The 27,760-nt window shown below is 30.5% G+C and overlaps 1 protein-coding gene across 6 annotated transcripts; it reads right to left on the bottom strand.

The window, feature by feature from the left end:
- Positions 1–578: 578 nt before the first annotated feature.
- On the bottom strand, positions 579–27,252 carry dl (REL proto-oncogene, NF-kB subunit dorsal). 6 transcript variants are annotated; one of them, XR_011544723.1, is made up of 10 exons: positions 24,095–24,400; positions 22,178–22,458; positions 13,389–13,430; positions 7,345–7,687; positions 7,016–7,194; positions 6,878–6,943; positions 6,610–6,776; positions 6,260–6,304; positions 3,854–6,189; positions 579–634 (listed from the first exon to the last, which is right to left on the bottom strand). XR_011544723.1 is itself a non-coding variant. In XM_070644450.1 (9 exons), exons 2-9 carry the CDS (start codon positions 22,218–22,220, stop codon positions 4,324–4,326), a joined length of 2,751 nt encoding a protein of 916 aa, XP_070500551.1. In that variant the 5' UTR covers positions 22,221–22,552; positions 24,095–24,400; the 3' UTR covers positions 3,804–4,323. The 6 variants fall into 6 exon arrangements, 5 of the variants coding, with proteins under 5 accessions (XP_070500551.1, XP_070500552.1, XP_070500550.1 ...); XM_070644450.1 differs by lacking the exon at positions 579–634 and having other exon boundaries at positions 3,804–6,189; positions 22,178–22,552; XM_070644451.1 differs by lacking the exon at positions 579–634 and having other exon boundaries at positions 3,804–6,189; positions 22,178–22,471.
- Positions 27,253–27,760: the final 508 nt, after the last annotated feature.

Raw genomic sequence — 27,760 nt, 5'->3', positions numbered from 1 at the left:
TTCTTCAGCTCCCCACTAAGATTATTAAACATTTGCTCATTCAGTAATTGTTGACTGTCTAAATCGAGTAGACTGCTAAAATTACTTTTCGGCTCATTATTATTATTGTTATTAAAATTTGACACTGGCGTTGCTGTTAATGGAGTTAATGGCTGACTAAAAAGTGGTGATTGCATTGATATGCTATTAAATGCTGCACGACTCGTCGTTGGTCCATTAAATCCATTTATATTATTTGTCCACATTGAGTTATTTCCATTTGTATCAATCGTATATGCTGGCGGTATGTTTGGCGTAAACATATTATTTGTATGCTGATTCTGTTGGAATATGTTATTGCCGGGAGTTCTAGGTTGTTGGAGTTGATTTTGCAGGATACTTTCTAAATTATTATTATTATTATTTGTATTATTGGTTCCATTATTTACAGCTGTTTGTTGATTGTATGGTGATGCCGGCGATGGACTAACTTGTGCCATAAATATCGGCGACGGTGATACTGGATTATGATTTGATGGTGTTGGAGATGGCGTTGCTTGTGGTATACGGTAGAATAAATATGGCGATGCTTGATCTCGAGGTTCAATTTTCACTTGATCCTGAATAGCAATGAAGCCTCCTCCGTAGTTTTGTGCTAAATTAATGAAATTTCGTGATTAATGAAACAGAACAGCAAATAATAATAAATTATAAAAATATGTATAGCACATGCAATCAAACTTAATTGCTAATGAATTAATGCAACGTGAGATTTAGTATTACATGTTAGTGTCAGATTAGTGGTTCCACACACACAAAACAAAATTGAGACTTTTTACAACAAAAACTGTTAAAATCAAAAATTGAAACTCACAAGGCTTTTGAGTCTTGTGAGTGAACAACAATAAATCGCACACAGTACACAGTTTTAGCAACAAAATAAATCAATTGCAAATAAGGTAAGTTAAATCATAAGAATCACAAAAGTCGCACACAGCACACCATTTTTGTAACCAAAAATTTGTTTGGCAGTTAAATCAAAGAATATTAAGCAGAGCTTAATGCTGACTAATAGCTAGAAGATTCAAGTCGTCAAGCTCTAAAATTTGCACAACAAACGACAAAATTGTTCACAACTAAGGTAAGTATTAATGAAAAAAAACCGAAAATCGCACACTACACACTACTTTTGCAACAAAATAAAAAATACATCAATAAAATAAGTCTTTTCAACAAATAACAACAAAAGCCACAATAACTACATGATTCTAAAATTTCCACCGCAACTCTTACAAGTCTCAAGTGACGTCATAACTCACAGAGACCCAAAAGTCGCACGAAAATGTTCAGAATCTCTACAGACTACTAAGTGTAAACGTAAAAAAAGCAAAAAACGCACATGACTAACTTACATTTGTTACCGATAACTTAATTACCTTTATAGATTTACAAGTTGGCTATGGGGTGCATCGAGGGGGGTAATATCGTTTTTGAAGAGATTTAGGGTTTGAAGGTCTGTTTTTTGGTAGCAAGAACGTTAAATTGGCTAAAGTTGACTTAAGATTCACTAAAAAACCGATTTAAATTTTTATGAAATTTTATACTTCACAAGTGCAAGCAGAAATTATTCCATGCAAATTTTGAATCGGTTTTTAATGATTTTAAGTCAATTTTGACGCAAAGTGACTGGTACTCTTTAGGTAGCGCAGTAGTATTTCTGTACCATAAGTCAACTCTTTGTCGGTTTAAGGTTAAGTTATTCTAATTGAGTTCATAGACATTTGAGATGAATGATTCCCCCCTAGATGCACCCCTAAGCCACTCATTACTAGATTATCAGCCTGGATAAATTAAAAAACTCGGAATATTTTTTGTTGTTTCTCGTATGATACTACATAGAATTTATTTAATTTATTATTCATTAATTAACGATTCTCAATTTTTACATGCATTATGAATGCATAAGGTAATGACAATTAATTCTTATTAGATTCACATTTTTCCTTAATTATGATAATTTAATTTCATATTTGTTTAATCATTTCATTTTGAAATTTAAACCGACAAATTTTTATGGGGTGACATTCGATGGCTTTTTAAGTTTAGTTCCGATTGACCAGCAAAAAAATTGATTGATGAACAAGGTCTACTTATCATCAAGTACAAAAAAATGACATTTTTTTATATAAATAATTTTACAACAATTTGAGCCTTTTAAAGTTGTTTTTAATTCCAAGTATAAAAAAATCTTTTCTTTAAGAAGTGTGTATAATCATGTATGGAGAGACTACCTAGTCATTGTATGTATTTATTGATAAAGTATTTTTAGTAAATATTTAATGCAATATATAATTCGTCTATTAACTTTTATCGCATTTATTATATTTTTTTTTTTGCTCTCAATCATATTGAAAAATAATGCTAAAGGTGTACAGTTAGTCAGTTTATTATGAAAAATATTTTTTGACATCGCGGTCAGTTATCATATATAAAAAAGTCTCAAAATTTCTCATCTTTTTGTCGTTATTTTTCTCAAAATAGTTTTACAGGAATTCTTCGAATACAAAATTTTTTTTATTAATCCCTGACACAAAATTCTTCTAATTAAAAGGGTTCGTCAACAATTTTTTTAAATTTTGAGCAGCATGAAAGCTTGATGACATTTTTGAAAATTTAACGAACTTTTAAAATTCATATTTTCATCGACTTTTTGGATTCAAAATTAAATTTGAACTTTAAAAGTTCAAAAATTTAACGGATGTTTCAATTTTGAATTTCAAATTAAGTTCAAAAATTTAACGGAACTTTCAATTTTGAATTTCAAATTTGAAAGTTCCGTTAAATTTTTGAACTTCAAGATTCAATCTTTAACATGCCATCAAAATTTCATGCTGCTCAATTTTCATTTCCAACACCAAAAACTTTCAAATTACTTCCAACCACAACAAGAAGTTCAACGAAGAAGAAGAGTCAAAACTTCCAAAAACAATTTTTTTTCCTTCCACCAAAAATTTAATTCCAACCAATCAAAAATTTACTTCCTTCACCAACATACAAATTCATTATCAAAAAAATTGTCAAATTCATGATCCAGAAAAAATGTTCAGCCATTCACAAGAAATGTATTGATTTAATCTCAAATGAGTCAAAATGTTGAAAAATAGGACACCATCACCAATATGAATTGTCTTGGAACCAAAAAAAATGAGAAATGATCGAAAGTTTTTAAAGGCATGTGACTAGAAGATCTGCGTGACTGAATCACATGATATTCTATTTGACTAGAATGTGGAGATCTGATAATATTTCATGATTTATGGGAACGTTGAGCCTTTAAAAATTTGCGTCATTCCCATAAGTGATCAATACAGGTTGTTGAAGAGAAGGGTGATACAATAATGATGCTAAAGAAGCAACAGGTTATGGCATTTCTTGAAATATTCAATTTTAGGGTTTAGAATAGATTAATCCTGGGATTAATTTTTAATCTTCGGATTTAATTAATTCTCCAAATTCAATGATCCTCTGATCATTCATACCTAACAGTATTGTATGCTGCTCAATTCGATAACTTGTTTCTCATTCAATATCTCACAAACAAGTAGTTTTTGGAAATTCCAAAAGTTGAGCCTGAGAGTCCGAGAGAACAGAAACGTCACCAGAAATTAATAATGCCAATAAATCCTCAGCACATTAGAGAAATAGGCAAAAACAAGAATTGCAAGGTGAACATATGGAAATACCAAGGAAATACCCAGAATATATTACTGAATATATTAATACCGTTACTGATCACTTTTTGATTATCAACAAGACATTAAGTTATGCAATTAAAAATGGCATTTAATGTGAATATGTTTATGAAATGACTTACGATGATCGACGTGGTGTCCTGGCGATTGTTTAAAATAATTTAATGCTGCATCATCACTAGATCTATGTCGTTTACGTCTTATCTCATTTTGTTCTATAAAAGTACAAAGTTAATGTGAATTATTAATTCATTCCTTGATATGGATTTCAATAGGATTTTTGAGTATTATTTTATAAAAAAGTTTCTCATATAAAATTTAACAACAATTAGTTTTACATGATTTTTTTTCTTTCCAATTTCCACAATTAATGCCTTTGGAAAACAAGAATGACAGTATAAAAAGTATTATGTCCAATACAAACAATTTTTTCATCTTTGCTTCATCTCAAATTCGACATTCTCGGTTTGAATGTGAAGAGATGAAAGTCAAAAAAACAAATACAAAGGAGGAACAGATTCGGAAGTGACGTTAGACATCACAACTGAACATCCTCACCAGAAATACAATAAAATTCAATCTACAAAATTATTTAATAATTATCATTGACTAGCCGTCGTGAGACTTCGGCAGGTGAAAGTATTTGACCTGCCTCAACAGGTTGGTAATAGCATGAACTCTCGTCAAATTCACTTTCCGTTGCATGAGGTGCTAAGGTTGTGTATAAAGCATAATGCTCAGCCTCGGTTAAATCGACACTTGGATCTAATATGATTCCATGTTCGCCACTTTCGCACAAATTTCTCAGACTTTGTGCGTCAGCAATAGCAACTAATTCCATATCACCATCTTGTATGGGAACATCTGCCAATTGTAATGCACTCATTGTTTTACGATCAATTGGATGTAGTGAGGCTGTACTTGCACGTTCATAGAAATCATTTCCAGGCAATGATAAATGAGTTCCGCTGCCACTTTGATGTAATGGTAATGAATTTGTTGAGCTGTCACCTTTTAAAGGTATATGAATAATATCAGGCGTCAGATGAGGTCGCTTGCCTGATACACTTGATACACTCCGTTCAACAGGTTTACCAAGTTTCTGTTTCTTTGGTGACTTTAATGATTTTGTGCTACGCATTGGCGATGAATCGGCTCTAAATTGTGAACGATTTGCATCATCTGAATCAAAATGAATTTCAAGTGTTTCATCATATTCTGGCTGCATTTCTGTTTCGACCTTAACTATGCTATCGGTAATACTTGAATCCAAATCGGATTTACTCTTTCGTCTTGAGAATATTTTCGAGAAAAAGCCTTGCTTCTTCTGTTTCGGTAATGTATTTGTTGGTGTTGATGTAACTGACGATGGCTTTGGTGGCAATTTGTGCGATGGACTACGACGTAAATCAGCTGATTTTATGACAATTTGTTGCTGTGGTCGTGGTGTGAGACTTTTTGTTGAATTATTACGAATTAATCCAGTTAGGGATTGATTGTCAGGTTCTCCAAATGATTGATTCTCAACAATATTCTCTTTGTCGACATTTGATTCTGTTAACTTCTTGGCTCTCTTTGGTGGCAATGGAGGAAGTCGTTCATCCTCAAGTCTCAAATATATATCTGGTGTTGCTGGATTTATAACAATTGGTGGCAATACTAATTCAAATAATCCATCTGATGTTTGACCAGGCTTTGGTGGTAATGGTGGAGCATCAGCAAATGCAAGTGGATGCTTAAAAGCTTTCTGTAAGCTTGAATAAGTTGCAGCATCATCAAATTCTGTCTCCATTTGTTCACCTTCCATTGGTAAAACTTGATCCAATTGATTTAATTCATTCTGTAAGATCATATTCTCCTTACGAATTTGATGATCTTGATAAATGACATCAAGTTCAGCGACCTGCTCTAATAAATCACTCAATGTCTTATCATCCTCATTTTGATTAATAATATTTTGATTATTCTCATTATTATTATTGCCATCAATTATGAACTCAGCATTTTCCAACCAGTGCATTGTTTTTTCGTCAACAATTGGCTTTGATTCCTCTTCCATTGGCGTATCCAACACAACAACCTCAGTAAAATTTTCATTACTATTGCTATCATTATTTTGCAACGGCAGTGAATTGACGGAATTATAACTAATGACGTTTACTTTCTCTTCATTATCAACCTCGAGTAATTGTTGAAACAAATCAGTCGTAGCTGATCGTTTTTTCAATTCACGCTGTAAATTCCAAAAACTTCTCCTACCTTCATTAAGTGGAAGCATCTCGAAATCTAAAGGATCACTTGTTGCGCCATCTGATGGACGTCTTAATTGAATTTTTACTTTAACAGGATCTGTAATGTCTATACGTTTGTACCTTGGCGTTCTGAATGAAATGGCTACTTGTTTGTGAACTTGTGAATGTTGAAATTCACCATTTGCTTCCCATGCCTCATCGGGGTCCTGTTAAACGATATTAATATTTTTATGTCATTAAGTCTGAAGGATATATCCATAATTAAGTTAAACTCACCATAATTTCTTCGTAAAATCTGACTTGGATGTCTTCTTTTGCAACCTGTACAAAGGAAAGTCAACGGTCAACGGTAAATAATGGATTTAGCTGTCAATGTTGAATGACTAATTCGAATATTTGCATAAGCTGACGTGTTAATTCAATTTTCTTAGTTAAAGCAAGTTCAATAAATTTTTAACGACTTTTTTGAATTTAAAATAAATGAATAATTTGTCAATCTTATTTAAAATTTAGATTGTCGTTAATTAAGTCATCAATTAAGATTTAAAATTGCGGTAATTAAATTGCTCCTAAAACTACTCTGTCCAATTAGCCATTCAGCAATAAAAAATTCTTGTGTCTGTTACCTTTTCACATAACAAAATCATTTCCTGTCCACCATTGCAAAAAGCATTACAGTGACTCAATTTTGTTATCACTAAATCTGACATGGACTTTTTATCATAGATCGGATCCGATACAATTGGTTTTAATGGAACGGTAAATCTTCCTGTTTGTTGACCTTCCAAGAACACTATAGAATGGAAACGGCATTATATTATGTGGACGAAAGGAAGAAAGCAAATAAGAAGAATTAGCAAGACATAAAATACCAACAGTATATACAAAATTTACCTTGAAAGCATAATCTAACCGCATTTAAATCGATACTTGATGGTTGATTACGGTGAGCATAACCAGCTGTGAAAAGCAAAGGAATTGTTTAATTACATTACTTGACTTAAGGATATATAGAGTCCAAAAACTACTCACTTCTAAACGGATCGACTCTAATCTCTTCGCGAACTTTTAAAGCGTCTTCAATGTCACGTCGCTTAACACATTGAATTCCCAAATTACTGAAAACCATTTTCATGTCATCAGTATTGATTTCAAGTGTGCACACTCCTTTCTTACATCCTTCTTTGCCGACTAAATTATGGGGATGGGGTCTGTTGAAACGAAAGGAAAGACGGTGGAAATTTATGAGAATTTGATCATAGATTAAGGAGGTGTGGATGACTATCGTTTTCATGAACAATTTTCAGACTGTTCAATCTTTATTGCAACTAGTCAGAAGTAGATTGTTGGAAGTAACTTACTTGTATGGAAAATCTTTGGTAACACACGATACAACAACAACAGCACGTCCAACATAGTTTGAAATTTGAATTGTTGGGTATGTTTTATTATCTGATGTACTATTAGCACCTGGAATACTTCCGGCACTTCGTCCCTCGCACTCATATCGAAAGCGAAGTGCCTTTGATGCTGGCTGTTCAAGGATCGTTGCATATGGAGCATCGTTACTCTGACTTGACTGTTGTGGTGGCATATTTGCTGATATTCCGTTAATTGGTGAATGATTTGCTACTGGTGCAATAGAATTTATATCATTTGGAAACATTCCTTGTGCTGATGGATCTGTACTCTCAATTACAGCAACTGCGAAAGAAGAAAATGTGAAAGATGCAATGTTAATTGGGGTTTGATTTTAATAGACTGCTAATGTTGGATATAAAATGTGGATATAAAGTTAAGCGATGAAATAAAAAAAAATAATATTATTGGTTTTTTTTTTTTTTTTAGAGAAATCCAAAACTGCTTGCCATCATGACATGACAAATTTATTGCTGATCGCGCCTCAAAATATATCTCCATGTATAGTTTTAAACAGCTTTTAATTGAAATGAGATGTTATTGAAGATCTTTTGAGCTTGTTTCTTTAGTTTTTAATACAATAATACTTTTTTGGCACATGCTGTTGAGAGGATATAGCAGTTTTGTTTGATAATAAGACTAACACAATGATAGACAAGCGCGTGGGGAACTTTGTAATAATTTTGACAGATCTGTCAAGTGAGCATTACTACTTAGAATTTTACTATTTTTGTTTACATCTAGAAATTCCCATTTGATTTGTCCTTGAACATATCACGTAAGCATAATGTCTTGAGAAAAACACAAACTTGATCCTCTGACGCCTGAAAATCCCCAAAACTTGTCATCACTTCCAAAATAACCCATAAATGAATGAGAATGATCACTCCTTAGAAATATAGTAAGCTTATGTTTCATGTCTTCTTCTTCCCATACTTTGACCTTCATTCTTGACAATTAGCTCTTTATGTAAACAATCTTTTGAGGTATCACTGTGAGTAACTTCGTTGTACAATTCATCTATAAGTGATTTTACAGAATCGAATCTGTGATACAAGTGTGCATGTTCATCATCTTCTGAGTTAGAACTTGATGTGGTCTCGAAAATTTGCTCGAATCGACTGCTAATATCTGAATTACACGATGATGAGGATTGGTCGACGAAAGAATCCTCCATGATTCTAAATTTATTCACTTCTTTTTCATTTAAACCAGATTATTTTTTTCAAACAATGAATTTTGCTCACAAAAAAAAGCGTAAAAAAAGATTTTTTTTCGAGTCTGTAAGCTAGACTTTGAAATTTTTGTTGTACTCCATTAACATCTTTTCTGTACTGACTGACTTCTCATATGGTGGTCAGTGATTTAAGATCAACAACACAAATATTTGTAATTTTTCTCTCATTCTCTGCTATTTTCTTCAACCCACACACACCTTTCTGGCTATTTCTCTCATGCCTTCATTACTTTCGGAATAATTATTTGCATTATTTCTGAATTATATAATGTAATAATAATGTTTAATGGATTACAGCCCAGATATTTTGACGAATTCCGCTTGTATAAATTCGCAGATTGTGTGGCATAAACAATTTTTTGTGTGATTAGCTCAACAAACTCACTTGGTGATTAATTTTTCTCTTCATCATCAGAGTTCTCAATGACTTTTAATAGCATAATTAGGAATGATGTAATGTTTGGGTTGTGGAAATAGATCATTTCCTGGTAAATAAGAAGAATTCTAGATCTTTCCTTTTATAACCGTCATTTAAGATTTGAATATTATTTATTTTACATAGTTGAACACCCCTTTTTTAACAAAAGTTCAGTCTGTTTTTGAACTCCAAAGAATAAACATCAATGTGAATTAATAAATTGTTGCAAAACTACTTGAATGGGAAGTTCTTTTACGTTATTAGATTCAGGATATAGCATAGCATTTTCCATGATTGTCCATGATAAATAATATCGAAACGTTTATAAACATTGAAATGAATTGAATATTAAAAACAATTATTTTCGAAAAATTGTGGCTTAATTGACCTGATTATTTAAAATTCTACATTTAATTAAATGGAATCGTATGAAATATAACAAAACAGATGTAAATTATCAATTGAAACTAACAAGAATGTTTCTTTTGAATCTTAAGTTCACAATTATAAGATATACTGAAAGAATATTGAAGGAAAACTCAAAATTGCTCAAAATAAAGAGTTAAAAACTTTAAAAAAATATCCAAAAATAAGGAACCTCGAAAATTCAATTTTCAACAAACAATAATTTTCACAAAAAAAACCAATTAAATTTTTTTGGCATGAACATCCAGAACACAACTAATCTTTCATTCCGTCAAAGTTTATCTAGCACCACATTTGTTTTACACAAAATAATGCACACAAAAATGTCGAGTTATATATTTTTTTTAGGAGGAGGAAAAGTAGAAAGTCTCGATATATTTTTGAAGTGATGACGAACATGAAGTTATAGTCAGTCTATAAACTGACGTCAGGTTAAGGATTTCTTGTGAAATTTAGAGCACTTGCATTATAAACTTATTTTATTGATTAATTACCCGCTTGATATATTGCCTTAGAATTATTTTATTCACTTATTTTAATTTCTAATCCAGTTGTAACTAATTTGTCTTCTTTCTCTATAGCACTAGCACTCTCGAGAAAAAAAAACGAAAAAAAATATTAATTTTTTTATTTTGTAAGGAGAAAAGAAAATTTAAGCATCTAAAAGACACGATTTTCTGAAATATACTAAAGTCTCAAGCGGCGAAAAAAGAACGAAAAAAAAAATCTACAGGCACAAAAAAAAATATATACAAGCTCTTTTATTTTTATGCTTTTCTTCTTCTGTTTCATACACAGGGGGAGTAATTCCGAGAATCCGTGCGAGAATTGATCGTATATTAAGTGATCAGTTTGATGCTTTGACCGCATTAATGAACAGTAACACATAAATGATCCCCAATTTAAATAAATTTATTGTGGATGAAGAAAAAAATTTGTATTTGTGGAAAAAAGCGCTGTTTTTTTTGCTGTACGAATCGTCGATCTCTTTTTTTTCGAGTAACCTGACAGCAGTAAAAACGCTTCTGTGTGTATATATAATATTTTTCCTATGTATCAACAGATTTTTCTTCTCAATTCAGTTTTTTTTTTTGTCTATTTTATGTTACATCTCATCATCGTACAGTAGCGAATACAAAAAATTAATTTAAAGCTGTTCGAAAATCATCGTCCATAAATTATGAAAAATAAATTATTAGAAATAAAACCACTTCACATATGAGTGATCATCATTCTCAATTTCTTGTGGTTATTTGGTGTTCATTTTTTACTAAATGGAAAATTAAAATCAGCTTGTTTGATGTCCTCAAAATATATTAAAGTTTTTACTACTCGTGCGAGGGACACAAGGGATTTCATGTGAGACTTTGATACTTTGTGATCATTTGAGCTTGTAAAATTGGCATCTTTGAAGGTTGGAGAAGAATTATGAATAATGGAAACAGATCTAGTGCAACATTGAGATGTGAAGACGTTATAATGCAGTGGTACGCAACCTATGTGCCGCGGAAATGTCATGAACCGTATACCATACGCTATTCTTGTCAAGGATATCAATCAAGTTCTGGCGTGAAAGAAATAGTTGCCTGAATGGCTACTTCTAATACAAAGCACATTCGTCCATAGCTAATTCTATGATTTTCTTTACATGAGCTTCCCTAAGTCTCGGTTTTGACGAATTTTCGAGAACAGAAACTAGACAACAAGTGAATTCTTCGAAGTCTTGGTCTCGGTCTCGGTCTCTAGAACCCCCTATTCATTACTTTATGATCCCCACAACCCTAATACCATCTATCTAACCATTCTACTATACCAACTCTGATTCTAAAACTAACACGAAACTTTCCAGTCATATAAAGCAATAAAAATATTTCATAATAAATATTGCACACATTATGGAATGTCTAGAACGTCAAAAATATGAAAATTATTCTCCCTAATTATATTTCAATCGTAAAATTTCATTGTAAACAAAAAATTCACCCGCCCTCAGTCAATTTGACTTAACGTGCTTATGAAATTGAAGAGTAGAATTATGAATAATAAGAATATAATAAAAGTTAATTAAAACACATTTAATGTGCTGTATAGCATTTAATATCCACGTGAAATAAGTGTTTTGTGTGAATCACTCAGGCCTTTTGAGCCGGCATTGGTCGAAAAAAGAAATTATCTCTTTTTCCTGATTTTATGAAAATTTGGGGATCGTTCATTAGTGACGTCTATTGATTATTGACAGCTTTCTATGTTTCTAATGTATTCTAAATTGAATTGCTTCTTAAAAGAGCTTTTTCTACTATTTTTCAGTTATACAGTAGAATGTAAGTAAGTCCGAAACCAGCGAACGATCCCCAAAAAAGAAGCGATGTAAATTAAAGAATATGAATCAGTTAAAATTGGATAAAGAGCGAAAGCTGAAAGAAGGAAAAATAAACAAAATTCACAGACGATTTTTCCGATTCTTGTACGTAAATTTCCAACGAAATTGAAATGAAATCTTCAAGATGATGAGAATTATTATTGTTTTAAATGTCCGGCTCCCAAAGATATTACTAATGTATTAAAGGAACGACACATAGAATAAAATATATTATAAGGACCGGTGTCGTAAATTAAGCTTTAAACTCGCTTATTCATAAACATGAAAACATGATTCGATGACATTTAAAATCATTTTTCAGAAAAATAGAACTTTTCTTCTTTTAAAATTTTTGCCTTTACATCTCTCATTCACATGTTGACATCATTCGGAGGCATCACAATAATAAAAGAAGAAATAAAATTTAATTTCGTCAAAAGAAAAAAGAAAGACTGTGTAGTGATCGTGGTTTAATGGCATGAACGCAGTTTTTCTTATTGAGAGATTATAAATAGAGTCAATGAATGAAATGACGCGATTTTTGTTTGGATTTATTTTCGTGATGCCTTGAAAGATATTAAAAAATCGTGTACATTGATAAGGTATTACCAAATCTAGTTATCTGAATTCGTGACGGCAAACAGGCTTTTGAAATTGAGATAATAATTGACTGACTTAATATTGTAAGATGAAGAACAATATCCATTTTTTACGATAAACTTTCTATTTTAGAACGTCTGGTGATAACTCTCTGTACAGATAACAGTTAGTTGGCCGTGACATAATTGCTATTTCATATTTTTATGCATCAATTTCAAATTTAGCACATTCTTGGATTTACGATTCTTACAATTGATAACAGGACTGTCGAATCTTCTGTATGTGCAATGCAATTGTAATTAAGAATTCCTTACGAATTGTAAATAAAACTTGAGATGTTTATTCTTCAGAGTTAAAAACCAAACTAAATATTTCAAAGAAGGGGTGTACAACTATACAAGGTGAATCAACCAATTGAAGTTGCATATGCAATTTAAATATTAAATGACCGTTGATACATTCTTAACAAGAATATATAAGAATCCAATTAATATTACAATAATATGCAAATCCAGCTAAAGTGCTCAAATTTACGTCGCAAAACATGAGTGCTTAAAAATGAATCACTTTTAAAAAACACAGTCAGTGAAAAAAACAAGCAAGCAGTTAATTTACAATAGAACGCTAAAGGAAGAGGAAAAGAAGAAAATCGTGAGTTTATAAAATAATAAAAGTTTCACGAGATTCGGTTAATTTTTTTCTCCTCTCACATATTCCCGCTGCTTGCTTCTATTTTTAAGGCTATTCATATTCGACTCGCTCATTTCGGAGATTTTTTAATTTTTGCTCAGCTTGAGAAAATTTTTTGTAGAAATTTTCATGAAAAGCGTGGAAAAAAATTTGAATGGTTTTCATCTAACTTGATTATAAAAGCTCTGCGCTGCTTTGGCAACGTAAACGAAGATTCAATTATAGGCGCAAAATGAAATCAAATTATGATACTTACTGACATCACTTATGTGAATTGATAAGTCTGAAGTTCCGTCAACTGCAAAAAGAAAAGAACGAAATTCAGCAATTAGTATAAATTAACATTAACGTCAAAAAAAAGAAAATCAAGTTCACGGCCGAAATTTGTGTTCACGTGTAGGCAGAAAAATCGATAAATCCTGCATACCATTTGTATGTTTACTCAATCCCTGCTACATACTCACTACTATTTATCAAAATTGCCTTTTTTTTCGTTTATTCAAATACAAAGCAATAAGGAATTTCAAGAATTTCCATTCAATAAAATATTCATTAGCAATGGCATTGCTTTTCCATGAACTTCATATTATCCATTCAGATTTCTGTATATTCTCTCATGGAAGTACATTATTTACTTTTGTGGTGTTTTGACTGAGCGTCTAGCATTTTTTTTATCAAATAATGTGAATCAACTATTAGTTTGTCTGTATGAAGTATTATGAATTTTGGCTGATTGAAGCTACTTAAAGTACTACAAAATTATCAAATGAATAAATCCTTTGTTTATGCTAATTAGTAATTAGTTATCGCTCGTATGACGTTAGAACTTGAGATAAATTTTTTGAAAATGTTCAAAAAATGGGCTTTGAGATTTGAATTCACAATGATTTAGAATTAGATGAATAGAGCGACCTTGTAAAGTCATTACATAGATGTAATAATGTGAGGATTGCGGGCATCCTTGTCATTTCGACAGCACTCTATATAATGATGGAGATAGCGATATCTGGGAGGAATCGAACCCATACAGATATCCAGTATATTGCCTAACGACTCAATCACAAACGTCTGTCTCTCGGATTAGACAAAATCACTAATATATAGCTTGATACTCCTGATTCCACCCTGCTCAGACCACAACTATGATAAATTTAGTAAATGAGCTATGGCAATCAGAACTAGAATAACTAATATACTCAGATCAAAAATAAGTCTAGTATTAATACGAAATAAGTCTAGTTTGAGATACTTAAACATCGAAGTACTTCGCGCAACTTGCAATTTAAGTAAGCTATATCTATACCAACTATTGATACCTCAAAAGTCATGTCAATCTTCTTCCATAAACTAACCCTAATGTCATTCAACATTAGTCATTTCTTTAACCCATCAATCTAGTTCCTCTTATTCTTCAATATTTTCTAACATTCACAAAAATTTAGTTCCAATTGTAAGCTCATGCAATATTAATAATCCACCCACGCGTACATAGTCGCTTAATAAACGTTCAAACCAATTCGACTTCTGTTTATTTACTTTTCATATTTTTTGGCTGTTGTTAAATCAATCGACCAAAGTAAACTGTTAAAGCAATCCAAAAAGCTCCAGTTCCAAGACTTCAAATATAGTGAATTTAATGCGGATAATAAACGACCAAAAAGATTTTCTTTTTGAAAACTATAAAAGCATGAGAACATAAAATAAAAAAGCGTCGAAAAAGTTCTGATTTGAAGACTTTGTATACAGGTATATGCACAATATCGTGTGGAAATTCCTTTGTTTAATCTATTTGTTGTTGTAAAATTGATCGATTGTTGAGGAAAAACCAAGAAAATTTCATATTTTGGTGGAATGTAAAGCATGAGATATCGTGATTCGACCGAACATTTGATAGCTTTTGGTGTGAAAAAGCGAAAGCTTACAAATTTTCCTTTCTATGGGAATATGAAAGGTATGCATGCTATGTGTATATAATGGAAGTAAATAAAGCAGTGAGTCTCGTGGAAATCCAATGACCGTATTTGAATTATATGATTAAATTATAGTGTATAAACTAGCTATTACAACTTTTGTCAATTATAAAGTTACAATTTTAACAAGAATTCTTATTGGGGATTGTTCTTAAGTTACGTCTAATGAGGTTCAGACTCTGGACAAACGTATTTTGAGGTTAGACATTAGAAAGTAATTACATTTCTTAAGTTGTGGTCAAAATTACCATTTTCAGGTCTACATCAGTGTTGTCGAAGCTTTTTTGATTCATGACGCACCTTGGTATTAAGCCACTATCAAAACCGCACACAGCATGCGACTCATGGCATTTCCTCGTTGACATCATAAATTTACGATCCCCTAATCAACTCTAATTAGTCGCAAGAAGTAAATTTCGTGGATATCATCACGTAAATCTCTTTGAACTCATTTGATTCCACAAAAACTGCACGTGCATCACACAAAATAAATCTTTAAATAAGTAGAAATAAATTAAATTCACATTAAAGAAAGAGACGGAACAGAAATAGAAAATGACAAGTTAGCAGATCAACAGATATTTTTCATATAATACGAAAAAATTGTCACGGCATGAGAAGATTTATTGTTTATATATTTCATAAAGAGAACTGATCTTCGCATGAACAGAACCGCGGAATTATAGAATGATTTCTTTTCTATGAATTTTTTCCTTCATATCCACTTAAATACGGTAGCTGAGGATAAAAATGACATATTAATACATGCGGTGACTCATTGAAGCTTAATAGAAATGTAAATCCTATCTTGAAGACAGCATCGCCATTGTCATGTTTGCAAATTTATCATTTTTTCTACTGAATTGCACAATATGTACGATAATTGATTTACACAATAAATCCCCCACCTAGCTATAGATGTAAAAATATATTAGAAGATGTACACAGAAATGACATCATTTTGCATCTTTCTAAACAAAAATAAAGCAATCGACAAGTCCACGACCTTCCATCTGATTTCAGAGTGAGTAATAAGAATGCTCGATGAAAAACTCGGCAGTGTGCCAAGTGAATGATATACAGCATGCGATAAGAGGAAAATTGAGTTCAAAAGAGTTTAAGTTTGGAGTTCATGATTGTGTGTTTTGCATTCTCAATTGATTTTTTGGGATTTTGTTTTGTTCCTTTTCAATTTGATTGCTACTTGAAGAGGTTTTTGGAGTTATTAAGATTCTGATTTCCGGAACTCCATGTTTGAAAGTACTCTGGATTAGATTTTGGGTGATCTTTAATCAATTAGGACTATTGATAATTCATTTCGAACTTTTTCGAAATTAATTTCGAATTAAATTTCCGTTAGGGAAAATGTAAACAAACAGAAGAGCTCAAAGAATCAAAATCTGAATTAGAGACCTCTCAAACCTCAATATTTACTAGTTCATCTTACTATCAAACATCAAATCACCTGAAGATACCCAGAATCACTCACAAATGTTTTTCCTGAGAAGCTCATGTCAACACATTAAGTCAAATACTAAGAATCACTCATAATTAGTGTACAAATTGTCACTTAACTCTTTCCTCATAATCACTTACAATTGACAAACATCAGAAGAAGAGTAAACCAACCCTTGTACGAAGCCTTAAGTAAGTGTGGATAATTAATCTTAAATTACCATTTATTATGTACATAATTCCTTTGAAGCTGCTAATGTAAATATAATATCGTGTTTTATTAGCGCCACTAAATGTAAATGATTCATTTTTCATAACCTTTTTTTTATTCATCAATCCATCAGAACATCTGTTTTTGAAAATCGAAACAATCAGTTTATTGTGCCTCAATACCTCAACAAGAGTTCCGATTGAGAAGATAAAAAAGCCGCATTTGACCTTGAACGATTAAGCACGTTTATTTTGTATGTGTTTCGAATCGTTAGATGAAAAATGAGGAACCGAAATCACATGCTGTATAAATAACAACAACAATGTGTGTTTGAAGGAATAACAAAGGATGTTTCATCAAATACCAAAGTGTTAATGATCGATACAATTTCACATTCCACAAATATTTTGCAGATATTATCACTGAGCACGATCCAATCGTCACATTCTTAGTGTGAACGGAACATTTATTTCAATTTAAATTTTCTTTTACTTTTTTGACTCGTGTCCAACAAATTTTTGCGAAAAATGAAAATGTACAAGATATTGAATGAAAATTTCTCGGAAATACAGAACTCTGCCCACATCCGATCACCCGAAAATACAAAAATTTGTGATTACTGTGCCAAAAAAATTTAAAAGATCAGCATGTTCAGATGGCAATTGTTTACAAAGCCTACGAAATCGAGATCGTTCGTTAGATCGGGTAGGAAAAAAGTGAAATTTTCCCACAAGCTTATTAATCGGTAAAATATTTGAAGAATTTCGTTCAAAAGGATGATAAAATAATTTTCTTTTATCGTAAATAAACTTTTATGGTGTTTTCTTCTATCCAACAAGCAAGATGCCAGAACATGATCTCCATACTAAAGAATGTGCTAAATATTTCGCATTGCTTAATGATGAAATATCTTAGCAGTGGAATTATGTCAATAAATCTCTCACTTTTTGTGCTTAATGAAAGGAAAAGTTTTGTGCTGATTAACCCGGAAGGGAAAATATCGCCCGTGCGAATGCACACATTAGAAGTCGTAATTTCAGTGTCAAAGACATTTATAATTAGATGCTCTTTAAGCTATTGTCTCTTTAATGATCAATTTGTTTATATCGCAAATTTTATTCTTTTTGATACTTATTGTTATGGTCTTATGGGATTTTTATACTGATTCCGCAAACCGGTTTGCTGGAAAACTACGCATTTGCCTACTGGAAGCTTTTAGTCGATTTTGACAGATATATTGATGGAAATCCCGAATTTTACTACAATTGAAAGGATAGTAAAAACCCAGGATCGTAAAATTTTTTGGAATTTTTTATAGAGTCTTGACATTTTTTTGGTAAATTTTAAAGAGCAAGAGCCTACGCAGAAAAAAATCTTTGATGTCTTATTTAACCTTTGTTGTTTTTGAAAATAGATTTTGTTAAATCCAAATGATGTCTTTGAATAATTCTCACATAAATCTATGATCGTTGTGCAAAATGTATTTTGTTTTTCTGTCAATGTTTCAGTCAGTAAAAGAGACTGACTTTATAATGTTTCAACAACAGAACTTTTTGTGATAACTTGTCATAATTCTTTAGAATTTTGATTAAATTTATTTAGTACAGCTGGAACTTATCAGTTAAATTAAGAAACGCATGTATAGCACGTTACTGTCTGCTGGTATTTTTATCAATGACTAATAAGGTTCTAGTCAGACTGTTTGTTTACATTTTGTAGTTTTAGGGGAATTAAACAGTTATTAAAATGAATAACCCGATCCACACACATTTAAGGCAGCAAAGACTTAGTTCTAAATGTATCGGCGCCATGGAGTCGACAATTCTATGTGTGCCGATTACATATGTTACAAACACATAAATATTATCAGCAAATTCCAAAGAATTTTGTAAAAAAAAATCACGTCTGTTTCTATTGTTCATATATGACATATATGTTGAAGAAGCCTTAAGTCATTAATAGTAACATGAAGTTTATAATTAGAATTTTGAATTATTTACAGTACTGAGAATTATGAAATATTATCAAAGGTTGATTAAAAATAAAATAATGCTCGTCAGAGATAACTGAAATCATTTCTGATTAAGTTCAGATCAATAAAAAGTTTATTTTATTGTACTAAGCAAATACAATAATTAGGAAAAACCCTTAGACAGTTGAATAATCAATAATTCTTCAAGTACGAATCAGAGCTCGATCACGATCAAAATAATCTGAGTCGACTTCGAACTCTGATGCAACTTTAGTTCCTCACGGATTTATTTGAGATGTTTATTCTTTAGAATTCAAAAGCAGATTGAACTTTTGTATGAAAAGGGGTTTTCAACTATGTACAATAAATATTATTCAAATCTCAAATGAACGTTATAACAGTTAAGCATTTAAAGTGAGTGATGAGTGACGCTGAACGACTTCAGTCACCGAAATAAGGTGAGAATAAGAATCAAAACAAATATTCTATTGTGAATGACCCCAAATATTCCCATGAATGGACATATAATACAATCTTGCAACAATCACATCCAATTTGTTCAAAAACATCAATTTCAATGAATTTCATCATCACACTTTAAGTCTATAAACATAACAAAAAGTTTTACATTCACAGATCACGGTATGTCAAATAATATTTCCTACATCATCATGTGAACTTAATAGAGTTTAAATGAGATTGCCTGCAAAAATTATTGTTTATATTATTATCAAAAAAGCCTCAATGTAATTTTACATTCTGCATACTTTGTTATGACAATTTTAATGCGTTATTTCTTCTTCCTTATTATTCATGTGACAATATTTTTCAAGCTGATTCTCCTGGGGACAGTAAAGTATACAGGAAAAGAAAGAGAAATCCACGATCGCAATGAAAATCTTAGAAATGCGAGCTCGTAAATTTTCCCAAACAAAAGAAAAAGTTTTTCTATATTTTCGCGCGCAAAAAAAAAAGGAAGGCAATTTTAATGAGGTACGGAGTGTAAGTTTACAAAATTGATTAATTAAATGCATCATTAGTAATGTCCATTAGCTTATATACTTAATTTAACAGATGTTCATAAAAGCTAAGTGAACTTACAAAATTGATTAATTAAATGCATCATTAGTAATGTCCATTAGCTTATATACTTAATTTAACAGATGTTCATAAAAGCTATTGTGAATTCAACAAGTCACACACTGAGATTATAATGGAAGTAAAGAGAACGAACGTTAAGCATCTTTGCATACTTAATATACAAAATAGTCATTTTAATTACCTCAAAATGCATATGATGACATAAAATGTGTCATTTTATTTCTATGAAATTCTAATTTTTTGTTGCCTTCATGGTTCGGAGAGTGAAAAGGACATGAGGAAAGGGAAATTTGAACAATGATGAGCAAAATGGAAAAGACGTAAATTATTAGCTAGTTCTAGTTCCAAAAATAACATTGAAAATTATTCAAACAACATGGCAATTAATTATAGTTATAACTTAAACTGCAGCATCAAGGAATGAATATTCATGACTTTAATTGTAAATCTCACGCTGTGCTTGCATTGCGTTCAAGATAATAAAAAGTAATACATTTTATGCCAAATAATTTTTTTGCTATGATTTATGTAAAAATTATTCTAATATGTCATAACTCCAATTACGATCATAATCCTTTGTTGGGAATTAAGCATGAATCCATCCAATAAATAACTCTCAATAATTTCCAAGAATTAAATGTTTTAGTGCGAGACCGTGAAATTCATTCGATTGGATTTCAATAAATTAGCTTCCACGCTCAGGCACGGAAGCTAAGCTTATAATGTGCTGGCTTATATCATCGTTTAATGTGGATTAATATTGATTTTTTACACATTACTGAAGAGCAACAAAATTAAATTTCAACGGTTTTGTAAAATTTGAATTTTTATGCAAAAGTTCAAATTTAGAACTTCATTTTTAAATTTGAAAATTACGTTAAAATTAAATTCTGTCTTTTTTTGAATACTTAAGAATGTCACACCTTAATATCCAAAATTCCATAGCTAGTTTAACAAAAATAGATTTTGCAAAATCAAAACCAGATAGAAAAAATTTCTGTTCACACATTTCAGCAGCTTGCACACGTATTGATTCAACTATAGCCTTACACAAGCTTTAACACATTCTGTGGATTTCTTGGAAATGAAAAAATTAATTTCAATATTAAATAACAGCTATATATATATATATATATTTTTCTTTTCCATGACTATCTAGAGACCGTCCAATGCAAATTTATTTATTTGCTACTTATGAATATCTACAGCGACATTATAAAGTCTATAGAAATTGATATGATATTTAAATATTTGCGTCTATTGTATAGTGTCGACAGTGTAGGAGATAGAGACATTAGATGCATTGTATATAGAATGTTGTTAATTTGTGTGACAGCTCTAAGAACACATGTATTTATGGATTAGTATTAGAACGTAGGAATAACTTAGTTATACATGTTCCAAGTATTACTGATCATTGACAATTTAACTGGATATAATTCAATCACGGACTTTCCACGCTTAATTTTTGGCTGATTTTCAGAACATTAACAGCAATAATGACGACTCAATGACTTATAATTTAACCTTTTTTGACAAGAAAGGCATCAGCATATAATTTATTATTTAAAACAGGATGAACAGACATAAAATGGGTTGAAAACATATCAAGACGAAGCAAAAAAGAAAAAGTTAAACAGCATAAAGCAGTAATTTTGATATTTCTCAATGAAAAACGGATCTGAAAAAGCACCAACATACATAATGTTATGTCACACAGTGTGTAGCAAGCAGGCATGAGTCATTATTGTGGTCGAAATGAGATATATAACAGAGAAATGAAGATGTAAAGAAATAGATTTTTGATGTGAGAGAAGTCAAGTCATTAGCAAAACGTAAATTATTTGACAAATTTTTTTTTTAATACCATCTGGTGAATCATAAAGTGCGATAGAGATGCTAAGTAGTATCATTGGACAGTGTAGTATGTAAAAATATATATAACGTATTGACCATGAAAACTTTGTGGCACGTTAATCGTGGCAATAAAAAATTAACTTCTGTTTGAGTCATCAGAGAATGGTGAAAGCGCATTGCTGTTATTAAGACTATAAAGCTAGAGTTCAAAATAACTGTAAAATTGAGTTCAAAATTTCATTAAGAAAATAACGGTTGTAAATAATTTGAATTTTGATTTGAACCGATTGAACAAAAATAATTTAAATTTGAATTTAACGGTTAAATTTTGAAAAATAACGGATTTGATGCAATTTAATGCAAATAAGACTCAATTTAGATAGTAAGACTGACGGACAGACAGAAAATAGCAGTTTTTCTACTTAAAAAATCATCTATTTAATACAAAATTGATTCATATAGCAAATATAAATAAATACCTTGATTATCATTCGGATCCATGACGAAAATATTCCCGTCCATTTTTTTATAATAATGATTAGCTCTGTTTTGTGTTTTAAATTTAGCACACTTTAACAGTCTCAATAATGAATAAAAATATATATATGGAGTCTTTAACTATATTTTTATATTGCGCGTATGCCTTCGATCACGCAATTTAATTATTAATAATATTATTGCTTTATTGAACCACTAACCGACCAAAATGTTTATTTGTCGTGAATGTAATTAACGGGTTTTCACTAAAGTCTTGTGGAATCTAAATTTGGATACTTTATTCATCGACATTTATTTAAACTTTTCACTTTTTATTTTAATTTATCATGAAACTTATTTTTTGTCTGTGTTCCTTTCTGTGGAAATAAAGAAATAGAAACAGAACAAGAAAAAAAATTGTTCTTTTAAAAAATTTATTCTAAAAATATTACACACATGCGAAATTAAAACAAGCAGCGTGCAAAAAAAAAATATAAACTTATTTCTGTTGCTTTGTTTATAAATCACACAATTAAGATGAATTAAAGAAATAAAAAAAAATGATATATAATAAAGTAAAATGATCAATGTGGGAGAGAGTGAGATGGAAACAAATCACGAAAACTTATTAAAAACAAAGTTAAATACAGAAAAAAATAATGTTATGCAACGCTTTTGCTGCTTGTTTTGAACGAACGTGGATGAGACTTGAAAATGAAATATTTAAACTAAAGTTAAGTCAAGTGCACTTTTGTGTTTGGACAGTTGTACAGTGTAGAATGGCGCAGATTTGTTTGATTTTAATTTGTATTCACAAATTTGAGGATTAAAGAGGTATTAATTGCTGATTACTTGTTATGATTGATTCTACAGTATTTTTGACAGTGATATAGAATTGTCATGCTTTCTATAAAAAGCAGAAACATGAAAATAAGATTTTTGAAATTTAACGACTCTCAAAAATTCAAATTATTGATGAACTTATGGTTCATGTTCAAAAATTGAACTTTACAGTCAAAATCGAGACCTATCATAATTGAACTTGTACTCAAACTTTTAGTTCAAAGATTTTTGAACTAAATAAGATCAAAAATTGAACTTTACCAATTTTTAAGTAAAAATACGTTGAGTACCCATGCTCAAATCTTCATCAAGTGCTGGTATCAAATATATTGAGCAGTATTACATTTTTCTCTATTATCTTGTAGGAAATTTCAAATTAAAGTTAAAGGTTATTTTCAAATTTTCAAATTTATACAATCAGTCTGAAATGACTTTTGTTTGAACTTTTAATCTATTTAATTTTATAGCTTGTAGCATGATAGGCGAGAAATCTCACTCTTTGACTAATCATCTTAATATTTTGTGTGTTGACAACAAGATCATTGAACCAAACTGCACAACTTTATTTGCACATCTAACTAAAAAATCTTGTTATAAGTATTTGTGAATCATTGGTATATTAAAAATATTATTTATTTAAATAATAAACTTGTTTTTTTTTCTATGTATTAATATTGCAAGTGCATGAGATATTCTCGTGTAGAGAAGCGTAGAACATAATAAAGAAAAGAAGAAAATAACCGGTTAATTAAATTGATTTCTAAACAACAAAAAATGATATTCTCCTCGATATTTTTATGTCTTTTGGATGGCTGCACCTTAAAAGAAGATTTGAATATAGACAATAACAGTGGATATAACTTTTATGTCATTAAGAAGTCATTTTTTGTACAACTTGAAACGTCCATTGCACATTCAAAATAGTTGATTACGGAAGTGATAAAAGACACATTGTTGTGGCATGTTCTGTAATGACCTTGAAATAAAGAGTTCAAATAACTTTCACTTTTTAGGTTCACATGCCCACAAAAAATATGCTTCACGATAGCGAAAAGTTTAAAGAAATGCTCAATTACCCGTCTCAATAATGAGAAATAGCAAAATAGCTACTTAATTATTGCGCATTTGATTTTGTTGTGTTTTTTAGAGTGAAAAGGAAATATCATTCAGTGATGATGACCACTTCAGATGCTATACTCTTATTAATAATATTATTATTTTTTTCTGCCTAAAAATTATTAAGCACTCAAAAGTCTATACTGACTCTTGTATATTTTTTTTTGTACAATCAAGAAATAATTTGATACGGATTTTTTATACACAAATCTCTATTTTTGCTATATAACACAAAAAAAATTTATATATCTCAAAAACAAAAAAAATTAATGTAACGAACGAAATATACTAGTACTAGCATGAACCGTCAAACTGAAACTGATTGCTGATACATCAATGCGAAGTTTGTTTAACTACAAAGCATTGTATAAATCCAATACAATGGTAGGAAAAAAGCATGATCGTGAGTATAGTTAAAAAAATCATATACGATTTTACTTATAAATACAACATGCATACACATGACTGAACGACTACACATACCGAATCGTAATATCGTCTGGATTATACGAATGTTGCCACTGATTTTTTTTGTCTTGATGCTCGTGTGTCAATAAATTTTTAAAGTTTTTCGCTTGTTTCGTTCAATTCTATACTGTTTCTTCACGCGTTTCTCCTCTCTTTCATTCTCTTCTTATAGCTTTTAACACTGTTTATTTGAATTTACACTATAAATTAATATAAGTTATATGAGCTGTGCTTGACATAATCAAAATTTTCCAAAAATCTACCTTTTTTGGGCTTTCCAGATTTTCTTGTGGGCTTGTCATTTAACACGAGTATTCTTAAAATCAGACAATATCCATAAATAACATTGATATTGCGTATCTTTGTTGTTGTCAAACTACTTATCGATATAATTTTAACATCTTATATCAAAATAAACTTCAAACTTTGATTCTTTTAGGTAATCAATCTGTCATAATTCACAACAAGTTTATGATAAGTGTTTTCTACCTGAGCAATAAATAAACTGTAACTTTATACAATTAAATATAAATTTATTTTTAAATTTTTGCACAAAATGTTTTTTGTTTACATTTTTTGATTTACGGTTCAAGTTCAAAATTTGAATTCTGGTTTTACGTTACAAACTTTAAAATTGGATTTTCCGTTATGATATCAACGTCATAAATTTCCCTTAATTGACAATTTTTGTCATGTAAAATGTTTAGAAAAAAAAAAAATAATAACAAAAACAGAGAGCGAAACTGAGAGAGAAGAAGAAACAACAACTGATCAAATACGCTTCATTAAGGCATGTAGATACACTTGTACTATATTTATATGAAAGAGAAGAGAAGAAACGACGAACAGAACTGAGTTGGGGAAAACCCCGAGATCGCGATTATTTATTAATATTATTAAAAATTAGGTGTATCTAAAGAATTATAAACAAAATATATCGATGTGTCAATTTTTTGAATGTGGATTTTGAAGAATAAAATGTTATAGGGTGTCATTAAGCTTCACGTGGACACGAGTGGATGATCACTTTCAAAAATTCCCATCATACCTCAAGTGGGAGGTATAATACTTCTCTTTTATTTCGCAAGGTCTTTTGTGAGATATTAGAAATGTATGACAATTGACGCACTTGATTAAATTAAATTATCGTCCAGACTGTGCAAAAAATAGGTAAATAACTAGTTATTGTCCAGGAGATGACTAATGTAGCCTAAATATCTGTTTTTTTTTTGTCCACTGAGAAATGGAAATGTATTTAATTTAGGATTTAGATTCATTATTGACGTCATTCGGCGGCCTTCAGTTTTAAATTGAATAAAAAAGTTTTCAAATTATTGCCCCGGGGTAGAGGATGGATGGGAGATGATCTAGATAACAGAATAACTATTCCAAGAATTATTTTTGTATTTTTTTAAAATTGATTCCATATTGCATAACTTTATAGGTGAAAGAATCCTGAAAGCTAGAGGATAAGACTCCTTAGTGGGGTTCATAAGGCGCCTTGGGGTAAATTCCATTTTATGGATAGCTTTTGAAGATGTATTTTTACAGACTAACCTTGCTATGTTCAAGACATAAAGTAGAGGATCATTTACTTATTAAATTCGTAATTCAGAGGGCTTACTGTAGGGTTTTGACAAGGATAGTTTGGAATGAGAAAGAGGAGTGGATGGGGGAAATGGGATCGCTATTTTGAGTAACTTATGTCTTTGAATTTTGCAAAATTTGTTACAGAAGACCCAAAATAATAAAATTGTCCAAAAAATTTCATCCATAATCAACCCTTAATTTTAAAAATCCAATTGCAAACATCAAATTTTAAAGAAATTAGGCAAAAAAAGACAAGACAACAATGAAAGTAGTGAGTCATTCAAAAATAAAGTACAAAAAAAATATGAGAGAATTAAATGACATAACTACATTATTATATCAAATATTAATGACAATAAAAGTGTATTAGTAGGTAGCAAAAAATATAAATTCAATTAAATGTCAAGTGAAGAAACTTTCACCTGATCACTCATACAGTAAATATTCAAGACTTAACAGAGAAGCACAAAAACAAAAAAAAAATCACATTGACAATAAATAAATTAAAATTATTTAAATTTTACTCACCAATTTCTTCTCTCACAAAACACAAATTTTAATACAATTGCACTCAAAAGTTTATCAATAAAAAGTTAAAATTTCAATGAAATAAATTAAATTAAATTAGCGGCAAATGTGTCCTCTTTTGTCTTATCTAATCACAAACTGTCCAGCACTAAATGATAACGATAAATATGAAATTCTTTTTTTTGTTCAATTTTTGACTTGCACTTCACACAAGTTAATTAATTTTCAATTTTTTTTTGTTTTAAATTTGTCAATAATTTTTCTTTTTTTTTTGTCTCACAATTAGTAAGCTATGAACTATAACTGATTGTATGGTGTTTGATAATTCTCTTGACCTCCAAACAGTCGAATATTTCAAATGCAAGTGACGATGAGTCTGAGTGAGAACAGCGAATTTATAAAAATTACTTCTTGGCGAAGAACATATCAAGTTGTTGATGTATACAGAATATAGTAACACAAAAAATTTAAAGGAAAAAAACAGAATCTCGCTCTCCTCAGCTCGATATAATGTGTTTGCCAAATAAAATCAAACTGACGAGCCGAACTGTGCGTTATTTTACTCGCTTAGAAAGTATGAAACTTTATACTCACACATATGTATTGTTTCATTTATTCTCAATTCAGTATATCCACTCACGATTCTCTCTCTTTCGTTTCGGATCTATCACGTTATAATTCTTGGATGATGTCATTCATCCTTGTGAGCATGCTCCACACATAATGTTGTTTTCTGTAAGGATAATGCCGCAGAGTGCATGAGAATCATAATATATACTCGAGACTGTTTTGTTTATCTTGATAAATCATGTTATTTGTTACCTGGAATTCCATAATTCATTGATTTGAAAATTATAGGAGTTGAAAGGACTCTCAGTAATTGCAAATATTACTTACGAGACTGAGAATTAATGTATTTTGATGATTCTCACTGTTTAACCGGCTGAAAACTGTTCTTTGTGAAACTTTGCGCCATAAAATTTGTTGTCTTTTTGTACCTAATAAATTATCACTTGAAATGCCTACTAAGATTAAGTTGT

This window comes from Chironomus tepperi, unplaced genomic scaffold (genome assembly GCF_022539635.2).
Source record: "Chironomus tepperi strain 1889 unplaced genomic scaffold, CSIRO-AGI_Ctep_v1 contig_337, whole genome shotgun sequence".
Lineage (NCBI taxonomy): Eukaryota > Metazoa > Arthropoda > Insecta > Diptera > Chironomidae > Chironomus > Chironomus tepperi.
Note: the sequence above shows the minus strand (reverse complement) of the source record. Positions and strands in the feature narration are given on the sequence as shown.

Coding starts and splice junctions, on each gene's coding strand:
- dl (XM_070644450.1), bottom strand. CDS start 22,220: ATGGACGGGAATATTTTCGTCATGGATCCGAATGATAATCAAG. Junction 7,195..7,344: donor ACCAAAGATTTTCCATACAA/GTAAGTTACTTC, acceptor TCGTTTCAACAG/ACCCCATCCCCATAATTTAG. Junction 6,305..6,609: donor TGATTTTGTTATGTGAAAAG/GTAACAGACACA, acceptor TCCTTTGTACAG/GTTGCAAAAGAAGACATCCA.